Source organism: Phyllobates terribilis, unplaced genomic scaffold, assembly GCF_046119375.1.
Source record: "Phyllobates terribilis strain yellow unplaced genomic scaffold, ASM4611937v1 Scaffold_2__4_contigs__length_985480577, whole genome shotgun sequence".
NCBI classification, from domain to species: Eukaryota; Metazoa; Chordata; class Amphibia; order Anura; family Dendrobatidae; genus Phyllobates; species Phyllobates terribilis.
In genome coordinates, this window is record NW_027362762.1 from 316397682 (window position 1) to 316413978 (window position 16297).

Below are 16297 nucleotides of genomic sequence, written 5' to 3' on the forward strand. Positions count from 1 at the left end.
CCACTGGATAGCTGATCAGTGAGAGTCCGACAGCTGAGACCTGCATTAATCGGCACAACGGGGAACTTTTGTGCCCATTAGAATGGAGTGGCAGTGTACCTGCTTGACTGCCGATTCATCCTTTCCAGCAGCCCCATAGAGAATGAATGGAGTGGCGTTTTAGCATGCACACTCCATTCTAACAGGGATAAAAGTGCCCCGTCAAGGATATAAGTGTCCAATTCTGGATAGGTGATAACTTGTTTCCACTGGACAATATTTTATATTTAGTTTGGTTGCTTGATCTTGAAATGATTTAATTAATGATTGAGTCTAGATTCTGCTGATACATGCTTGTTATGGTGACCTTTGTTGTTTATGTGATTTCCCCCCAAAAGTCTGACTAATGTGTCCATAACTTACAAAAAATTGCCACTTCTAGAGCACTGATGGTTATTGGCTGGCCTGCCGACTGTGTAATAGAGGATAAAGCCACTGAGCATGTGTGACTACTGGCACTGAAGACTGTAGGTGGCCATTCAAAGGTGGGGGATGCCATTACAAATAACAATAACAGTAAGAAACCACAAATATCCAGACACTCAGCATCTCTTTTAAATTATTCAGCAAAAATTGAATTTATTTAATTGAAATTAATGTTTCATTTTCTACGTTTTCTGTAAATCAAAGTTTTAGTTTGAGATAGTATTGAGTGAATGTCAAACATGATTACAGTGGACATCTGAATGGTGGGGAAATGTGGGTTGTGGAGGCGCCATCTCTTCAGGAATAGACCATAGTTGGTATGTACAGTATATGGACACCCATATTATAGCGTTATACTGATTCGCATGCATCTGACTCCTTCTGTCACATAGCCATGTCCACTGCATCATCATATTGCTATTGCTAGTTTCTGCTTTTCCCTGACTAGTATATCATCACTATTCCTAATCTTACTGTGATATGTGACAGTGTGTCACTCTATGGTATCATGTACTCTATCATGCATCATGTAGGTATCATGTACAAAACTCTACAGTTTTGTGTTTCCTACCTCATTTTAATAAGTTCTGAGTGCAATTTTGTCAATAAAGAGTTAAATATCTTTTTTTATAAAGCACGTTATTTGATTGTCTTACAGGTTTTTTTTGTAGGATTTAGGTTTTATATGCTGCATAAAGAATAACCTATGGCCCAAGTTACATTATAGTTGAACAAATGATATATACTAGATGTAATAGTTTGTAGTAGGTATATTTATTAGGTTTATGAACTTACTCTATTTCCTTTGGTACCTGGAAGTCCTGGTTCACCCGTGTCACCCTGTAATAGTAGAATATTAGATATGTTGCACTTGTATAGATGGTGAAATAAATTGAATAGGATCACCACATATTTCACTCACTTTCTGTCCAAATGGTCCAGGAGGTCCTTCTGGTCCTTGAAGGCCAGGAAACCCAATAACGCCATGTAGACCAGGAAATCCTCGTTCACCCTTGCAAAAGAGAACAGGAATATGGTATGAAGTTACAAATGGTACAAACGGCATAGAGTTGTTTAGTAGCTGGCTTACTTGTACAATTGTGGCGTGTATGCTTTACCAAGTCCTAAAAAGAACGTGTTTTACGCACTGCTGATGACGAAAAGGAATATTTCCAGCAGTAATATCACAGTTGGGTGACTGTATACGTAAAACGGAAATGATTTACTCTTTATTATAAATGATAAAAGCTGAAGCACTGAGTATAACGGAGGCTCTAAATCAACCGTAAGCTAAAAGTAAGTTGAAGAATGATCATCACAATTCTGTATTTTGGCCACTAGAGGGTAGACAATACATGGAAATCACTAGAGGGCCTCATAGGTAGCCATTTAGGACTGCTTGTGCCTTTCCACATACACACCAAGCTCTTAGTTGTAGAACTATTGGCTGAACTTATTATTCTGAAATATTTGATTCATTCTATTGGCATCAGATTAAAGCATAAAATAAATAATAAAGGTATCATTACCACAAGATAACCAATGCCTTTAGCAGATTTCACATTATTAATGAGATATACCATATAATATTTGGTGCATCTATTAACAGAAAAGGGAATGTTTAAATAGTCAAACTACAGTTAGTGTGACAATAGTATTATTATTATTATTTATTTTTAAAGCACCATTGATTCTATTGTGATGTATGTGAAGAGGGTTCACCTACAAAAACATCCATAAATTTCAGTGAACAAACTAAAGATGACAGACCGGTATAGAGGGGGAGAGGACCCTGCCATCACAGGTATAGGAGAAGATGCATGTAATATTGTCTTCTAGCTTGGGAAGTTAGTAAGTTGCATGTAACTTCGGTTAGGGTCGTTTCAGTGGAGGTGTAGGGACAGAAGCCGGATTGTAGGTTGTCGAAGAATGTGTTGGACGAGAGGTGGGAGAAAATTTCAATGTGGACAAGCTGCTCAAGGCGTTTTGAAGCGAAAGGGACTAGCAATAAGGGGCAATAGCTGGAAGTACAGGTTGGGTCAAGAGATGGCCTCTTCAGGATTGTTACGTGTTTGAAAGCAGAAGGAAAGACACTACAGGTTAAAGGGGTATTCTTATCTCCAAGATCCTCTCCCAATATGTAGTAGGTGTAAAAATAATAATATTAGCAAATACCTCCAATTAGCAATGTAGTATTGTTCTCCTGATAACCTATGTCGCCTACCCTCATGTATAGGGCATTACAGTAGCTTAGATATCCATGGTTACGACCACTCTTGTAGTGACAGTTAGTTGCTAGTGGTCGTAACCATGGATACCTAAGCTACTCCAATGCCGGCACACTGGGTAAGTGACATAGCTTATCAGGGGAAATATATTACATTTCTAATTGGAGATATTTGCTAATATTATTACTATTATACTTACAACATATTGGGATAGCATCTGGGAGATGAGAATACCCCTTTGATGATAAATTGAAAATATGGGTTAGGGCTGTGATAAGGTTGGTGAAGAGATTAGATGGGATAGGGTCTAGTGCACAAGAGGTGAGGTGTCATTTGGAGAGAAGATGAGTACGTTTTATGGGGGAAAGGCATTGGTTTGTTAAATAAATGTAACATGTGCAAAAAAGATTCCTTCTGCACTGTAATAATTCATTGCCTGCTTTTATAGCTTTATCTCTATTCAAATGCATTTACCTGATGAAAGTACTGTAAGGTATTCCAATCATTAAACCTAACTCTATGTTTTACTAAATTCTCCTCAATCATACGGCCACATGCACATGGCTGGATTAGGGCACAATACAACCTATGAGTTGCCCAGAGCAGTAATCCAGCTCAAAAATACTACTAAGTAGCCTTGTTGTTCCTCTGCATGCCTACTATTAAATACACTGGTATTTCTTGCGTGGAATCAGAAAAGAATATATATATATATACAGTACAGACCAAAAGTTTGGACACACCTTCTCATTTAAAGATTTTTCTGTATTTTCATGACTTTGAAAATTGTACATTCACACTGAAGACATCAAAACTATGAATTAACACATGTGGAATTATATACTTAACAAAAAAGTGTGAAACTACTGAAAATATGTCTTATATTCTAGGTTCTTCAAAGTAGCCACCTTTTGCTTTGATGACTGCTTTGCACACTCTTGGCATTCTCTTGATGAGCTTCAAGAGGTAGTCACCTAAAATGGTTTTCACTTCACAGGTGTGCCCTGTCAGGTTTAATAAGTGGGATTTCTTGCCTTATAAATGGGGTTGGCACCATCAGTTGTGTTGTGCAGAAGTCTGGTGGATACACAGCTGATAGTCCTACTGAATAGCCTGTTAGAATTTGTATTATGGCAAGAAAAAAGAAGCTAAGTAAAGAAAAACGAGTGGCCATTATTACTTTAAGAAATGAAGGTTAGTCAGTCCGAAAAATTGGGCAAACTTTGAAAGTGTCCCCAAGTGCAGTTGCAAAAACCATCAAGCGCTACAAAGAAACTGGCTCACATGAGGACCGCCCCAGGAAAGGAAGACCAAGAGTCACCTCTGCTTCTGAGGATAAGTTTATCCAAGTCACCAGCCTCAGAAATCGCAGGTTAACAGCAGCTCAGATTAGAGACCAGGTCAACGCCGCACAGAGTTCTAGCAGCAGTCACATCTCTTCAACAACTGTTAAGAGGAGATTTTGTGCAGCAGGCCTTCATGGTAAAATAGCTGCTAGGAAACCACTGCTAAGGAGAGGCAACAAGCAGAAGAGACTTGTTTGGGCTAAAGAACACAAGAAATGGACATTAGACCAGTGGAAATCTGTGCTTTGGTCTGATGAGTCCAAATTTGAGATCTTTGGTTCCAACCACCGTGTCTTTGTGCGACGCGGAAAAGGTGAACGGATGGACTCTACATGCCTGATTCCCACCGTGAAGCATGGAAGAGGAGGTGTGATGGTGTGGGGGTGCTTTGCTGGTGACACTGTTGGGGATTTATTCAAAATTGAAGGCATACTGAACCAGCATGGCTACCACAGCATCTTGCAGCGGCATGCTATTCCATCCGGTTTGCGTTTAGTTGGACCATCATTTATTTTTCAACAGGACAATGACCCTAAACACACCTCCAGGCTGTGCAAGGGCTATTTGACCAAGAAAGAGAGTGATGGGGTGCTACGCCAGATGACCTGGCCTCCACAGTCACCAGACCTGAACCCAATCGAGATGGTTTGGGGTGAGCTGGACTGCAGAGTGAAGGCAAAAGGGCCAACAAGTGCTAAGCATCTCTGGGAACTCCTTCAAGATTGTTGGAAGACCATTTCAGGTGACTACCTCTTGAAGCTCATCAAGAGAATGCCAAGAGTGTGCAAAGCAGTCATCAAAGCAAAAGGTGGCTACTTTGAAGAACCTAGAATATAAGACATATTTTCAGTTGTTTCACACTTTTTTGTTAAGTATATAATTCCACGTGTTAATTCATAGTTTTGATGCCGTCAGTGTGAATGTACAATTTTCAAAGTCATGAAAATACAGAAAAATCTTTAAATGAGAAGGTGTGTCCAAACTTTTGGTCTGTACTGTATATTCTCTGGGGAAAAAAACCCAAATGGATCAACATTAAGGGGGATACAAATAGCCTATGCTGTCTCCACACTACAGAAGTCTCATAAGAAATGAGTATTGTCTTATAGATAGGAGACATCGTCTATGTGATTTCCTTTTAATAGGTAGCACTACAGTTCCAGTTCTCTTCCTCTCTGAAGAGGCTATTTACATATTTCATTTCCCAGGAGATCACTGTATGACCTATCAGTCTCCTAACACTGACTTGGCACTCTCCTCCAGGAGAATCTTTACCCCTGAAACCTCCTATCAGAGGCCTCTCACCCAGCCAAATCAGTACTCTAGCTTTGCACTGATGAGTCGCAAAAACCATGTTCTGCAAAAGGAGTTTCTGGTTTTGCTTCTCACCCTAAATCACGTGGCAAGGCCCTTTAAAAGGCTGATTTTACCTTTGAGGATTTCTAATGTCAATATGTGGCAGTAGAGTTCCTGTCTTCTTCCTTTCTGAAGAGACTATTTTCATACTCATTTTAAAAAACATGGACCACACTCAAACATTTGGTTCACAACTTTTTTTTATTTTCTTAACGGGAATATGTCACCAAGTTTTTGCTACCCCATTTTAGAGCGGCATGATGGAGGGGCAGAGACCCTGATTCCATGGACGTATCATTTAGCTTAGTGCCTGCTGAAGACTTGATTAAAAACTGTTTTATCTCCTGTAGATTTACCAGTTCTCTGAATGCTGAGCTCTGTATAACCCCGCCCACACCACTGATTGGCAGACTTCAGTGTACACTGTGCATAGGCAGAAAGCAGCCAAGAAGCAGTGGGAGCCTGGTTGGACTACCTGGCAGCAGTCCAAGTAGTAGCCTACTGATAATCTCCTGCCAATAAAACAGTGATTTATAAAATAAACTACGTTAGAGGGGTATTCCCATCTCCAAGATCCTATCTCAATATGTTGTAGGTGAACATGTGCAGGCATTGCAGTATCCATGGTCATGACCACTGACATAGTGACTGTTAGCTAGTTGCTAGTGGTGATAACCATAGATGCCTAAGGTCCTGCAATGCCTGCACATGAGGAAAGAGACATAGTGAATTAGAAAAACTATACTAAATTTCTAATTGGAGGTATTTGCTATTATTATTATTACGCCTACTACATATTGGGATTCGATCTTGGAGATGGGAATACCCGTTTAAGCAGTCTAGTAAGTGACACATTGCTGGAATCAGGGTCTCTGTCTTTACAATATGCTGCTCTCAGATTAGGTAGCAAAAACCTGGTGATGGATTCCCTTTAAGTGTTATACATAAATATGTGATTGTCACATGACTTTGTCACAGTTTTAGAGGGGAAAAGATGTTAACGACAGAAGGTTCTTGGCTACATCTATAACTCCAATTGCAAAAAAGTTGTGACACTGTGGAAAATGTAAAGAAACCAAGATTGCAATGATTTGGAAATCTAGAACATTGAACGCAGATCAGAAGTTGAAAGTTAGACACTTAAAAAATTAACTTATTTAGAAACCGAAGGCAGCAACACATCTCAAATAAGTAGAGACAATGCCCACAACTACCATTCTGTAGCGTCCCCTCTTGTTTTTATAACAGTCTCTAAAGTCTGGGAAGTGAGGAGACCAAGTGCTGGAGTTTTGGGAGAGGAATGTAGTTCCATTCTCGTCAGATTCTATCTGCTTTACAGTCCTGGATCTTCTTTGCTGGATTTATCATTTCATAATACGCCAAATGTTTTCTCTTGGTGAATGGTCTGTACTGCAGGCGGCCAGTGCATCATCTGAACTCTTCTTCTGCAAAGCCATACTGTTGTGATGGATGCAGAATGTGGTTTAGCATTGTCTTTCTAGAATATGCAAGGTCTTCCCTAATATAGGTGTTGTCATAATGAGAGCATTTGTTGCTATAAAACCTGTATGCTCAGCACTGATAATGCCTTTCAAGATGTGTAAGCTGCCCATGCTATAGGCACTAATGAAAGCTCATACCATTGAAGAAACTGGTTTCTGAACTGTGCATCAATAAGAACTGGATGGTCCCTCTCCTCCTGAGCCCTCAGGTTACAAAGTCCGTGGTTTCCATACAAAAATTAAAATTTTGATTAATCTGACTACAGAAGTTTTCCATTTTGTCTCAGTCCCTTTCAAATTAACTTTAGAGAGAAGATGGCGGTGTTACTAGATTGTGTTGATATACATATTGTGTTGACAATGATTTCTAGAAGTATTCCTGACCCCATTCAGCGATTTTCATGACAAATCATGGCTATTTTTAATGCAGCGGCACAGAAAGCCTGTCCATCACAAGCTTCCAATATTGACCTTTGGCCTCCTCCTGTGTGCACCTAGATTTCTCCAGAATCTTTGATGATATTATGTACTGTAGATGGTGGGTTATCAAAGAGGTTGTCCACTACTTTTACATTGATGCCCTATCCATAGGTTAGGGCATCAATGTATGATCAGCCGGGGTCCCGCACGCAGCACCCCCGCCGATCAGCTGTTATCACTGCCGGCGGCAGCGGTCGCCGGCCGGAAGTGCTCACCTGCGGGGCTTCGCTGTCAAGTAGTAGTGGCCGCCGTGGTGTACTGCAGATCCGCTTCTCATTCAATTGAATGGGAGGCGGATGTGCAGTAACAAGCGCCGGCCACTACCACTTGACGGCGGAGCCCTGCAGGTGAGCACTTTCTGCCAGCGCCCGCCGGCACCGATAACAGCTGATCGGCAGGGGTGCCGCGTGCGGGACCCCGGCCGATCATACAATGATGCCCTATCCTACGGATAGGGCATCAATGTACAAGTAGTGGACAACTTCTTTTAAGCCTTTACAATTTAATGTGGAACATTTTTCAGAAATTGTTCACAGGTTGGTGAACCTCTAACCATCTTTTCTTCTGAGAGACTCTGCCTCTCTAACATGCTCTTTTTCTACAGTCGACAGACTTTTTTTTAGATGTGTTGCTGCTGTCAATTTCTAAATGAGTTAAGTGAAATGGAAAAATGTCTAACTTTCAGCTTCCGATATGTGTCCTATGTTCTGTTGCGGACAAATTATCTCTAGAAGAGAATTGCATGCTTGAGAAAGGGGAACCCCGAAACATCACAAGTGTGATTTTGCTGCATACAGCTTTGCCTCTGCTAACATCTCCATGGAGCCCTGCACAGCTACTTCTAATGAAGGATTTACTTAACCATAACGAGTGGAATCTAAATATATATGCCGTTGCATTACTGTTGCTTGATTTACTCATGAAATAATTAATGAATACATCACTATATTTTGTATTGCATTTTTTCAATTCTAATTTCTTCACATATTACAAAGTGTCCCAACTTTTTTTTAGAATTGGGGTTGTATATTACATCATATTTATATGAGTATTGATATTAATAGGATTTCCTGGGCTGAGAAGAAAAGTCTGCAGTAACTTTATGCAATTGCAGACTGACGAATTGTGGCAGTGTGCAACGCACACTCTGTCATGATTCCCCTGTATTCCCCATGCGAGTGAGCGGTTGGGTGATTGCAAGTATACATAGTTGCAGTCACATGCCGACTAGATTTCTCTTCTGCATCTTGCAATTCTCTTCTATTGAATGAAGCCAGATAAATCTTGTCAAGTCCCATGACTTGGAAATCATACAGGCAGTATTGTATTATTGAGTTCTTATATTGTGCTGTTTTGTTGCTATGAAATAAGGTTTGCCCTCTTTAAAAATTTGTCCTTCCTCTCTCCCTGTCCCTCTCTGATGTAGCTCTGATGTCAGTAACCCCTCCCTTCTTCCTCATTCTCTGACTATCAGCCATTTTAGAAGCTCATGTATTTGCAGTCCTGGCTCTGAAAAGTCTTTTTTACCTGTGTACAAGAATTCAGCTGGAAAATGAACCTTCTTCTGCAATCTTCATACATGCCTTCTACAGTCGAGTTCAAGCTATCTGATGATATATCTCCGTGTGAGTTCTGGGTTTATACTGTGGCAGCCTAGAAATGATGTCTCATGCGCCCTACACTTGCAGCCTAGCTATGGAGTCAGAATAGTCTTGTCATTATTTAACTACAAGTATGAAAATCGCATAGTCGCAGTCACATGTCTGCCACTCACATGGGGAATACAGAGAAACAATAACAATGTGCGCATTTGCACAAATCATCAATTTGCAGCCACACATAGTGACTGCAGACTTTTTTTCAGCCTGGAAAATTCCTTTAAACATGACTATCTATATCTAAGTATCATCAGACGTCATTCTGTGGTTTCATCTATCTCTATAATGTACTGTTTACCTATAACACAAGAGGGATACGGAAAGAGGATATATCCTGAAGTGACACAATACACATATCAGTTCTGCTAGAATGATTAGCTGCCACATGTTTTTGTAATTTCCTCAGTTTTATGGGACATTGTGTATGCTCCACTGACTCACTGAACGGTAAGGACAAAGCTCCCGAAAAATATATCACTTCTTGTTCCTGCTTTAAATAACTTATGCATCTGGATAATAGCTTTAATTGTCCACCGCCATAACAGAATTGTAAAGTAAATGACGGAAATAAGGGTAATTCCTGCCTGAAAAATGAAAAAAATTGTATCTTTTTGTAATATTCTATTCAAAATATACAATCAAAATGTGAGTCTTTTATTCCAGTTTTCTGGAAATAAAACATAATAACTGCAAGAATTAAATCTTTCAAAACTGGCGATTTACATCTATTTAAATCTATAGCCCGCTGGAGTGATATGCACTTGCCTCTTTGGGCAGTCCATGCACCAGAAAAGAAAATTTATGGTAGTCATAAGACTTTTTCAAAAAGTTGAAAATTATTGTGCAAATATGCCACATGATTTTTTACACCAGAAAACTGTGGTGGAGGATGATAAATTCCACCATTTCCATTTTAATTTATCAACATTTTCCAAATGTCATTGAATAATAACACATTTGTTTATATGCGGGGCAGCAAACTGGTGCATATCCTTCCTGGCCTCTGATGAAAATGCAGCTGCCGGATGAGGCATTGTAGAACATATCAGTGAGATTCCTGCTGCTCATATATTTAGCTCACAGATCATTGCCTGGATTTGATACAGTTGTGTCCACTTCTTGCTGAGAGCAGGCATAGCAATGTACAGGTTTGTAGTCTGTCTTTTTTACAGTAAAGTATTTTCAACGTGCTGGCTGGTAATGCCACGGCATCTCGGCTTTCTCCATTCACAGAATACAGGTTGCCAAAAGACACATAGTGGGCGCAATATGGCCAAAGTGCTTACATGTCACCTTACTGCTGATGTATTGTGTTAATGATGCCTCTCATTATGTGTGCATCCTGTTCTCATATCTTTCTGGTAGATATTTCTTCAAGCAGATTAACAAGTTTTTAAAGGTGTTGCCTGGTTCGGACAAGTCATGAGCCAAAAACTGACTCGCTGACATTGACTGTGTTGAGCTGTCCTCAATTAAACCATTAGGATGCACACAGAAATTAAAGAGCTGGGTCCTACAGGAAGATGACCTCCTCCTTAAAGTGGCTTTGTGCTCTGTCTTCTAGATGATATCCTGTGCGGTTCATATGCCCTACTTAGTAGGATATGTTTATTGACCTCCTACTAAAAAGAATCTGTTAGAGCGATGCAGCACCCCAAAATTCTTATATGGTCATTAGTGATGAGCGAGCATGCTCGTTTAACCGTTTCACCGCGCACACTCGGGTGCTTACCGAGCATCTTCGGCGTGCTCGTATATTATGTTCGAGTCCCTGCGTCTGCATGATTTACAGCTGTTAGACATCCTGAACACATGCAGGGATTGCCTTTTTGTTAGGGAATTCTCACATGTGTTGAGGATGTCTTACAGCTGTAAATCAGGCAGACGCAGGGACTCAAACATAATATACGAGCACGCCGAAGATACTCAGTAAGCACCTGAGCGTGTTTGGTGAAACGGTTAAACGAGCACACTCGCTCATCACTAATGGCCATTTAGGTCTTTGGAAATAGAAGGAAATCTATTGAAGCATTGCCCAAAACTCTGTATCCCCGGCTTTATTCCACATCTAACACCAACTTCTTCTGCTTGATTGACAGCTCATCGACTTTGTAATCAAGCCAGGCAAAAGGTTTGGCCTTGCTGCGATGGGCTCTGAAATGACTGTCTGGCAAGGTACTCAATCCTACCAGCCTTTATACCTAACTACTGACCTCTAGTCGGGCTTCACTCTCTTCAGCTGCCCACTGCCAACTGCCAACAACCTCTGGTCACCATAGTGACCAGACTATAGAGAGTGTTGATCAAACATCCTCCAATACATTCTCTTTCCAACCCTTATACCGCCACCTGCTGGTCTCCAGTGGTATTACAAAACTTGTGGCCTGCTTTCATAGGAGATTGTGATTTTTGCTATACATAGCAGTCCTATGGATGATTGCTGTTTCAAGTCTCCTAATGGGACTATTAAAAAAAGTAAAAAGGGATGAAATGGTTTTAAAAATATGAAAAAAATAAAGAAAACACAAAGTTCAAATCACCCTTTTTTTGTCCCATTGAAAATAAAACAATTAAAAAAAATACACATATTTGGTATCGCTAGATTCAGAAATCTCCGATCTATCAAAATATAAAGTAAATTAATCAGATCAGTAAACGGTGTAACATGGGAAAAAATTGAAACACCAGAATTATGTTTTTTGGTCGTTGCAACACTGCAATAAAATGCAATAAGAGGTGATCACACCATAGCATCTACCCCAAAATAGTATCAATAAAAACGTCAGCTCAGGGCACAAAAAACAAGCCCTCACCCAGCCCCAGATTTCGAAAAATGAAAATGCTACGGGTCTTGGAAAATGGCGACAAACGGCAAAACTTTTTTTCATACAAATACTTTTTTTATGACAAAAATAAAAAAATAAACTATATATGTCTGACATCTGCGTACTTGTGCTGGCCTGGGGAATCATATTACCAGGTCAGCTTTACCATATAGTGAACATGGTAAATAAAAAAAAAAACTATTACAATTGCACTTTTTTTGCAATTTCACTGCACTTGGAATTTTTTTCCCAATGAATGGGGCCTTTCTGTGTCTGTTTGCATAATGGATGTAACAGATCCCTCTTGCATATGAATTATATTTGTCTATATTTAAAACAGAACAGACATATGAAATGAGCAAATGCAACTCAGCCTAAGCAAATGATGATTGACCTAAAGGTGAATGACCCCTTTAAAAGGAATCTTTTATCAGACAATAACTATGCTTAAAGGGGTTGTCCGGTCAAAAGTGATAAGTCTGCAGTCACTCTGTATGACTGCAGACTTATGAATCCCCCCAGTGCAGGCACCATATTTTTAAAACTACTGGACAACCCTTTTAAGTTCTGTTTTTCTATTGTATCAAATACTTATTTTATGCAATAAAATGCAAATTCATTACATAAAAATCATACAATGTGATTTTCTGGATTTTTTTTTAAGATTCGGTCTCTCACAGGTGAAGTGTACCTACGATAAAAATTACAGACCTCTCCATTCTTTGCAGGTGGGAAAACTTGCAAAATCGGCAGTGTATCAAATACTTATTTTCCCCACTGTATTTACCTGCAGGTTAGCACTAATACATACTATTATTTCTGATCACAGGTTTCCTTTAAAGGCTAAAATATAGAGGAAGAAAAGCAATATATGTAATAATGAGTGTTGTGACATTCTCATGAGCAATAAAATAGCAAATGAGGTGCCAAGTGAATTGTAAAGGACTCGGCAGACGATGAAGCAAATGTGTGCAACCTTTAGTGCCCTTCATAGGTCAATTACACAATAGGCTACTAACAATGAAATGACTGGTGGATACACCCTTGGGGCCTTGATTTTATCAAGTATATAATTAGTAAATTATGTTTTGCTTATTGTATTGTTCAGAATAAGTATTAAACAACATTGTAAAAAAACAAAATGACGCTAGGTTCACCCTGTTTTAAGGGTTTGCAAGCCTGACATATGCAATTATATGCATTTAAACGTACCATTACTGACAGCTGTATAAAATTGATGTATACTCCATGGTATTGATTTTTTATGCCGTTATGCTGAAAATCACAGTTGACAATGCTGTCATAGTTTTAATATGGAAGCTGAGGTTGTAAACTGTGGCCAGTAGATTAATCCATGACAAATTAGCTGTCCAGACTGGTATTAATGTGTAGTGGGATGCCAGAACATCTCACGTCTTCTGGGATAAAATACAGCTGGAAGACTGAGATGAAAATTTCATTGCATGATCTCAACCAGCCAGCTGCCAGAATTATCCCTCTGCATTATCATACATGGAATTCCACAGTTTGGGAATTTTGCATTTCTAAATCAATTTCATGATGCAATTAATGTTCAATGGAAGTTTCTTTCAAAGAATGAATCTTGTCTTTGCCTGATCTGAAATAATAACCATGGCCCTAACTAATAAGGAAACAAAAGTGTCCAATTCATGGTAGTACCCACGATATCTACCAGCTAAAATCAAGCCCCATATTCAGAAAGATTAATTAATAGCATCATTGATTATACTGTCACATGGCATCTTGTTTAATAGATATATTTATATATATTTATATATATATATATATATATATATATATATATACATATATATATGTGTGTGTGTGTGTGTGTTTATCCCCAAGTACCTGCTTGTTTTCTGCTATGGCCATTGCCGATATAATTATTATGAACAGCACTGTGTGTGGCCAGTGGGCATGGACATGGGCATATCTAATGGGCATTTATACTACTACACAGCTAAGAAGACCCCTCTATTGGAGAATCTTGAATCCACAGATGTCTTTTAACCTTTTTTGTGTAACTTATTGTATTCAAAGTGTACAGCTGCTCCGATTTACTAAAATATTTTCTTCTGACAAACTTTTGCATTTTAAATGTTAAATACAGTAATGCATTTCATGGACTAGCCGCTCCACAAATGTGCACTCTTACCACTGTCTTCTTAAACTGCTTTTCCAAGTTAGCAAGCAAGTGGGTTATCTAACTAAAACTGACCACACATGAGATAACTGTTAGCCAAATTTAGTGGACAGCTATATTTCCCGACTCTTCCACACACGAGTGCTCAGCCGGGCATTCGTGTGTTTCCACTCAGAAGAGAAAGCCGCTGCCAGAATTTCCTGACAGTGCTTTATCTCTTCTGAAAATAAAAGGATCGGCTGTTGAAATTCCTACTTCCCGATACACATTAGAAGGTGAGCCAGTCCTACTGGAATCAGCAGATTCAGCTGATTTTTACTTAAAGCGCATAGAGGTGTTAATACTATGGCAGGAATGGTAGCTGACAATTAGATAGCAGTAGGAGACAACAGGTAGTAGTGAACAAGTAATATTAAGGGGGAAAAGGGAACTAAAGGGTTCACTTTAAGGCCATGTTCACACGGTCAGCATTTGGTCAGTATTTTACATTAGTATTTATCAGGAGTGGAACAATCAGAGGAAAAGTATAATAGAAACATGTGCACTGCTTCTGTATCTATCACCCACTCCTGGTTTTGGCTTACAAATACTGATGTAAAATACTGACCAAATACTGAATGTGTGAACATGGCCTACGGTTAAGGGTGTTTATCATTCAGGACCCCATCTTGTAGAGTTCCAAATTAAGAGTAGCCCCCTCTCTGTTGGATCAGTGTAATAAGATATTACTTGCTGTAATGGAATTGTGTGCCTTGGTGATATATCAGATGTTTGTCAGGAGGTATAAGAAGTACAGCATTCAAATGCACTCACCTTTTCTCCTTTTACTCCGCTACAGTCACATTTGCTAGTTCCACACCCGTTACATGCCTGAAAATAAAATGAGAATATTTGTGTTACTAATTTAGGAATGAATTATCAGTCAATAATAACTGCAACTCAATACTGTGCATAGGCTGTTTAATAAAAACATGAACTTAATAGCAGAATATTGAATTATTCAAGTCCAATAAATAAAATGTTAACAGAAAGAACAAAAGAGCAGTCGTATTTGGACCTGGTTCCCAATGGAGCCCAAAGATGACCCCAGTATTTTAGATGGCAGATTGTGGGTTGGGAGCTTTATTACAGATTTTGTAGTAGGAGAGTGTGAAATTTTCAGCAATCCTTCAGGACAGACTTCAATGTTTAACCTACACTTATCTGTTATATATGAAATATAAGCAAAAAAAATACACAGTTTAGGAATCCGATATAGAAAATACCGCAGTGGAGTGTTGTAAAAAATGGCAAAAAATGATAAATGTGGTTGTGCAATGGCGTTATCTATTCAGTGGAATGCAGAGAGGGTCTGATGAGATCAGTGGTCTCCAACTGTTTCCATTACAGCGCCATAATTCAGCTGACTGATGGCTGGCACACAGGAATATGGGAGCAATGAACATAACTCCACTAACAAGTTTCATTCCATTTATAAAAAACATTTTACAACTCATTTAATACAAATCCTAAGTCCTTCCAAATATTTTGCTTTGCTGGAAACATCTCATGACGCAATATTGTGCACATTCCTTATCTAAGCAGTAGCCCCAGCAGCCATTGATAGCAGCTGATATATGCTACGCTCAGAACGAACTCCTATCTGTATGAACTGTGGCTGATGAATGTGTCCGCCATCAGAACATATTTTTCCTATTATCTCTCAATGCAGTTTTTGCAAGCTTTTTCAGATTATTCACTTTTTTTTTTAAATATCGGATTAGGACTCCCTTGGTGCTTTGATGTGGTGAATATTATAATGACTTTAACCTGGCAGCAGCTCAACCAAATAAGGAGCTGTGGATGTACGGCTCTGCTTATCTCAGGAATGTCTAGTAGCCTCTTCACTATGAAATTCTGATATGAAATTTATTATAAGCTTGGCTGCCATCCTAGCTGAATGCCTAATTTCCCAGCTTAGAATCCCTGTGAGGAGATTGAGGTCTAAGGGGTTACGTTTCTCCTTGTGGAAAGTGAAATACCGGCTCTGGCATGCCATTGTAAGGAGGCTTATTCACCGTGCAATGCTCCTCTGGGAAATCTAATATGCAAATTGCCTCTTCAGAGAGGAAGAGGATTTGAACTCTATAGCACCACCTATTGGAAGTAGCAATCCTACAAGTCACTATTGACCCCTTAACGAGTCTTGTAATATGACTTGGGATAAAAGCCAAACCAGAATCTCAATTTGCAGACACGGTGTTTCAGGGTATTGCCCCTCGTCAGTGAAAAGT

General features: G+C 39.3%; 1 protein-coding gene across 1 annotated transcript in view; it reads right to left on the reverse strand.

Moving 5' to 3' along the window:
- Positions 1–16297, reverse strand: part of COL4A1 (collagen type IV alpha 1 chain) — a 218498-nt gene that overhangs the window by 108461 nt on the left and 93740 nt on the right. The window contains exons 2-4 of the mRNA XM_073664356.1: positions 14838–14894; positions 1388–1477; positions 1261–1305 (exon numbers count right to left, since the gene is read on the reverse strand). Coding sequence (XP_073520457.1) covers positions 1261–1305; positions 1388–1477; positions 14838–14894 — 192 coding nt within the window. The remainder of the gene's footprint in view (positions 1–1260; positions 1306–1387; positions 1478–14837; positions 14895–16297) is intronic.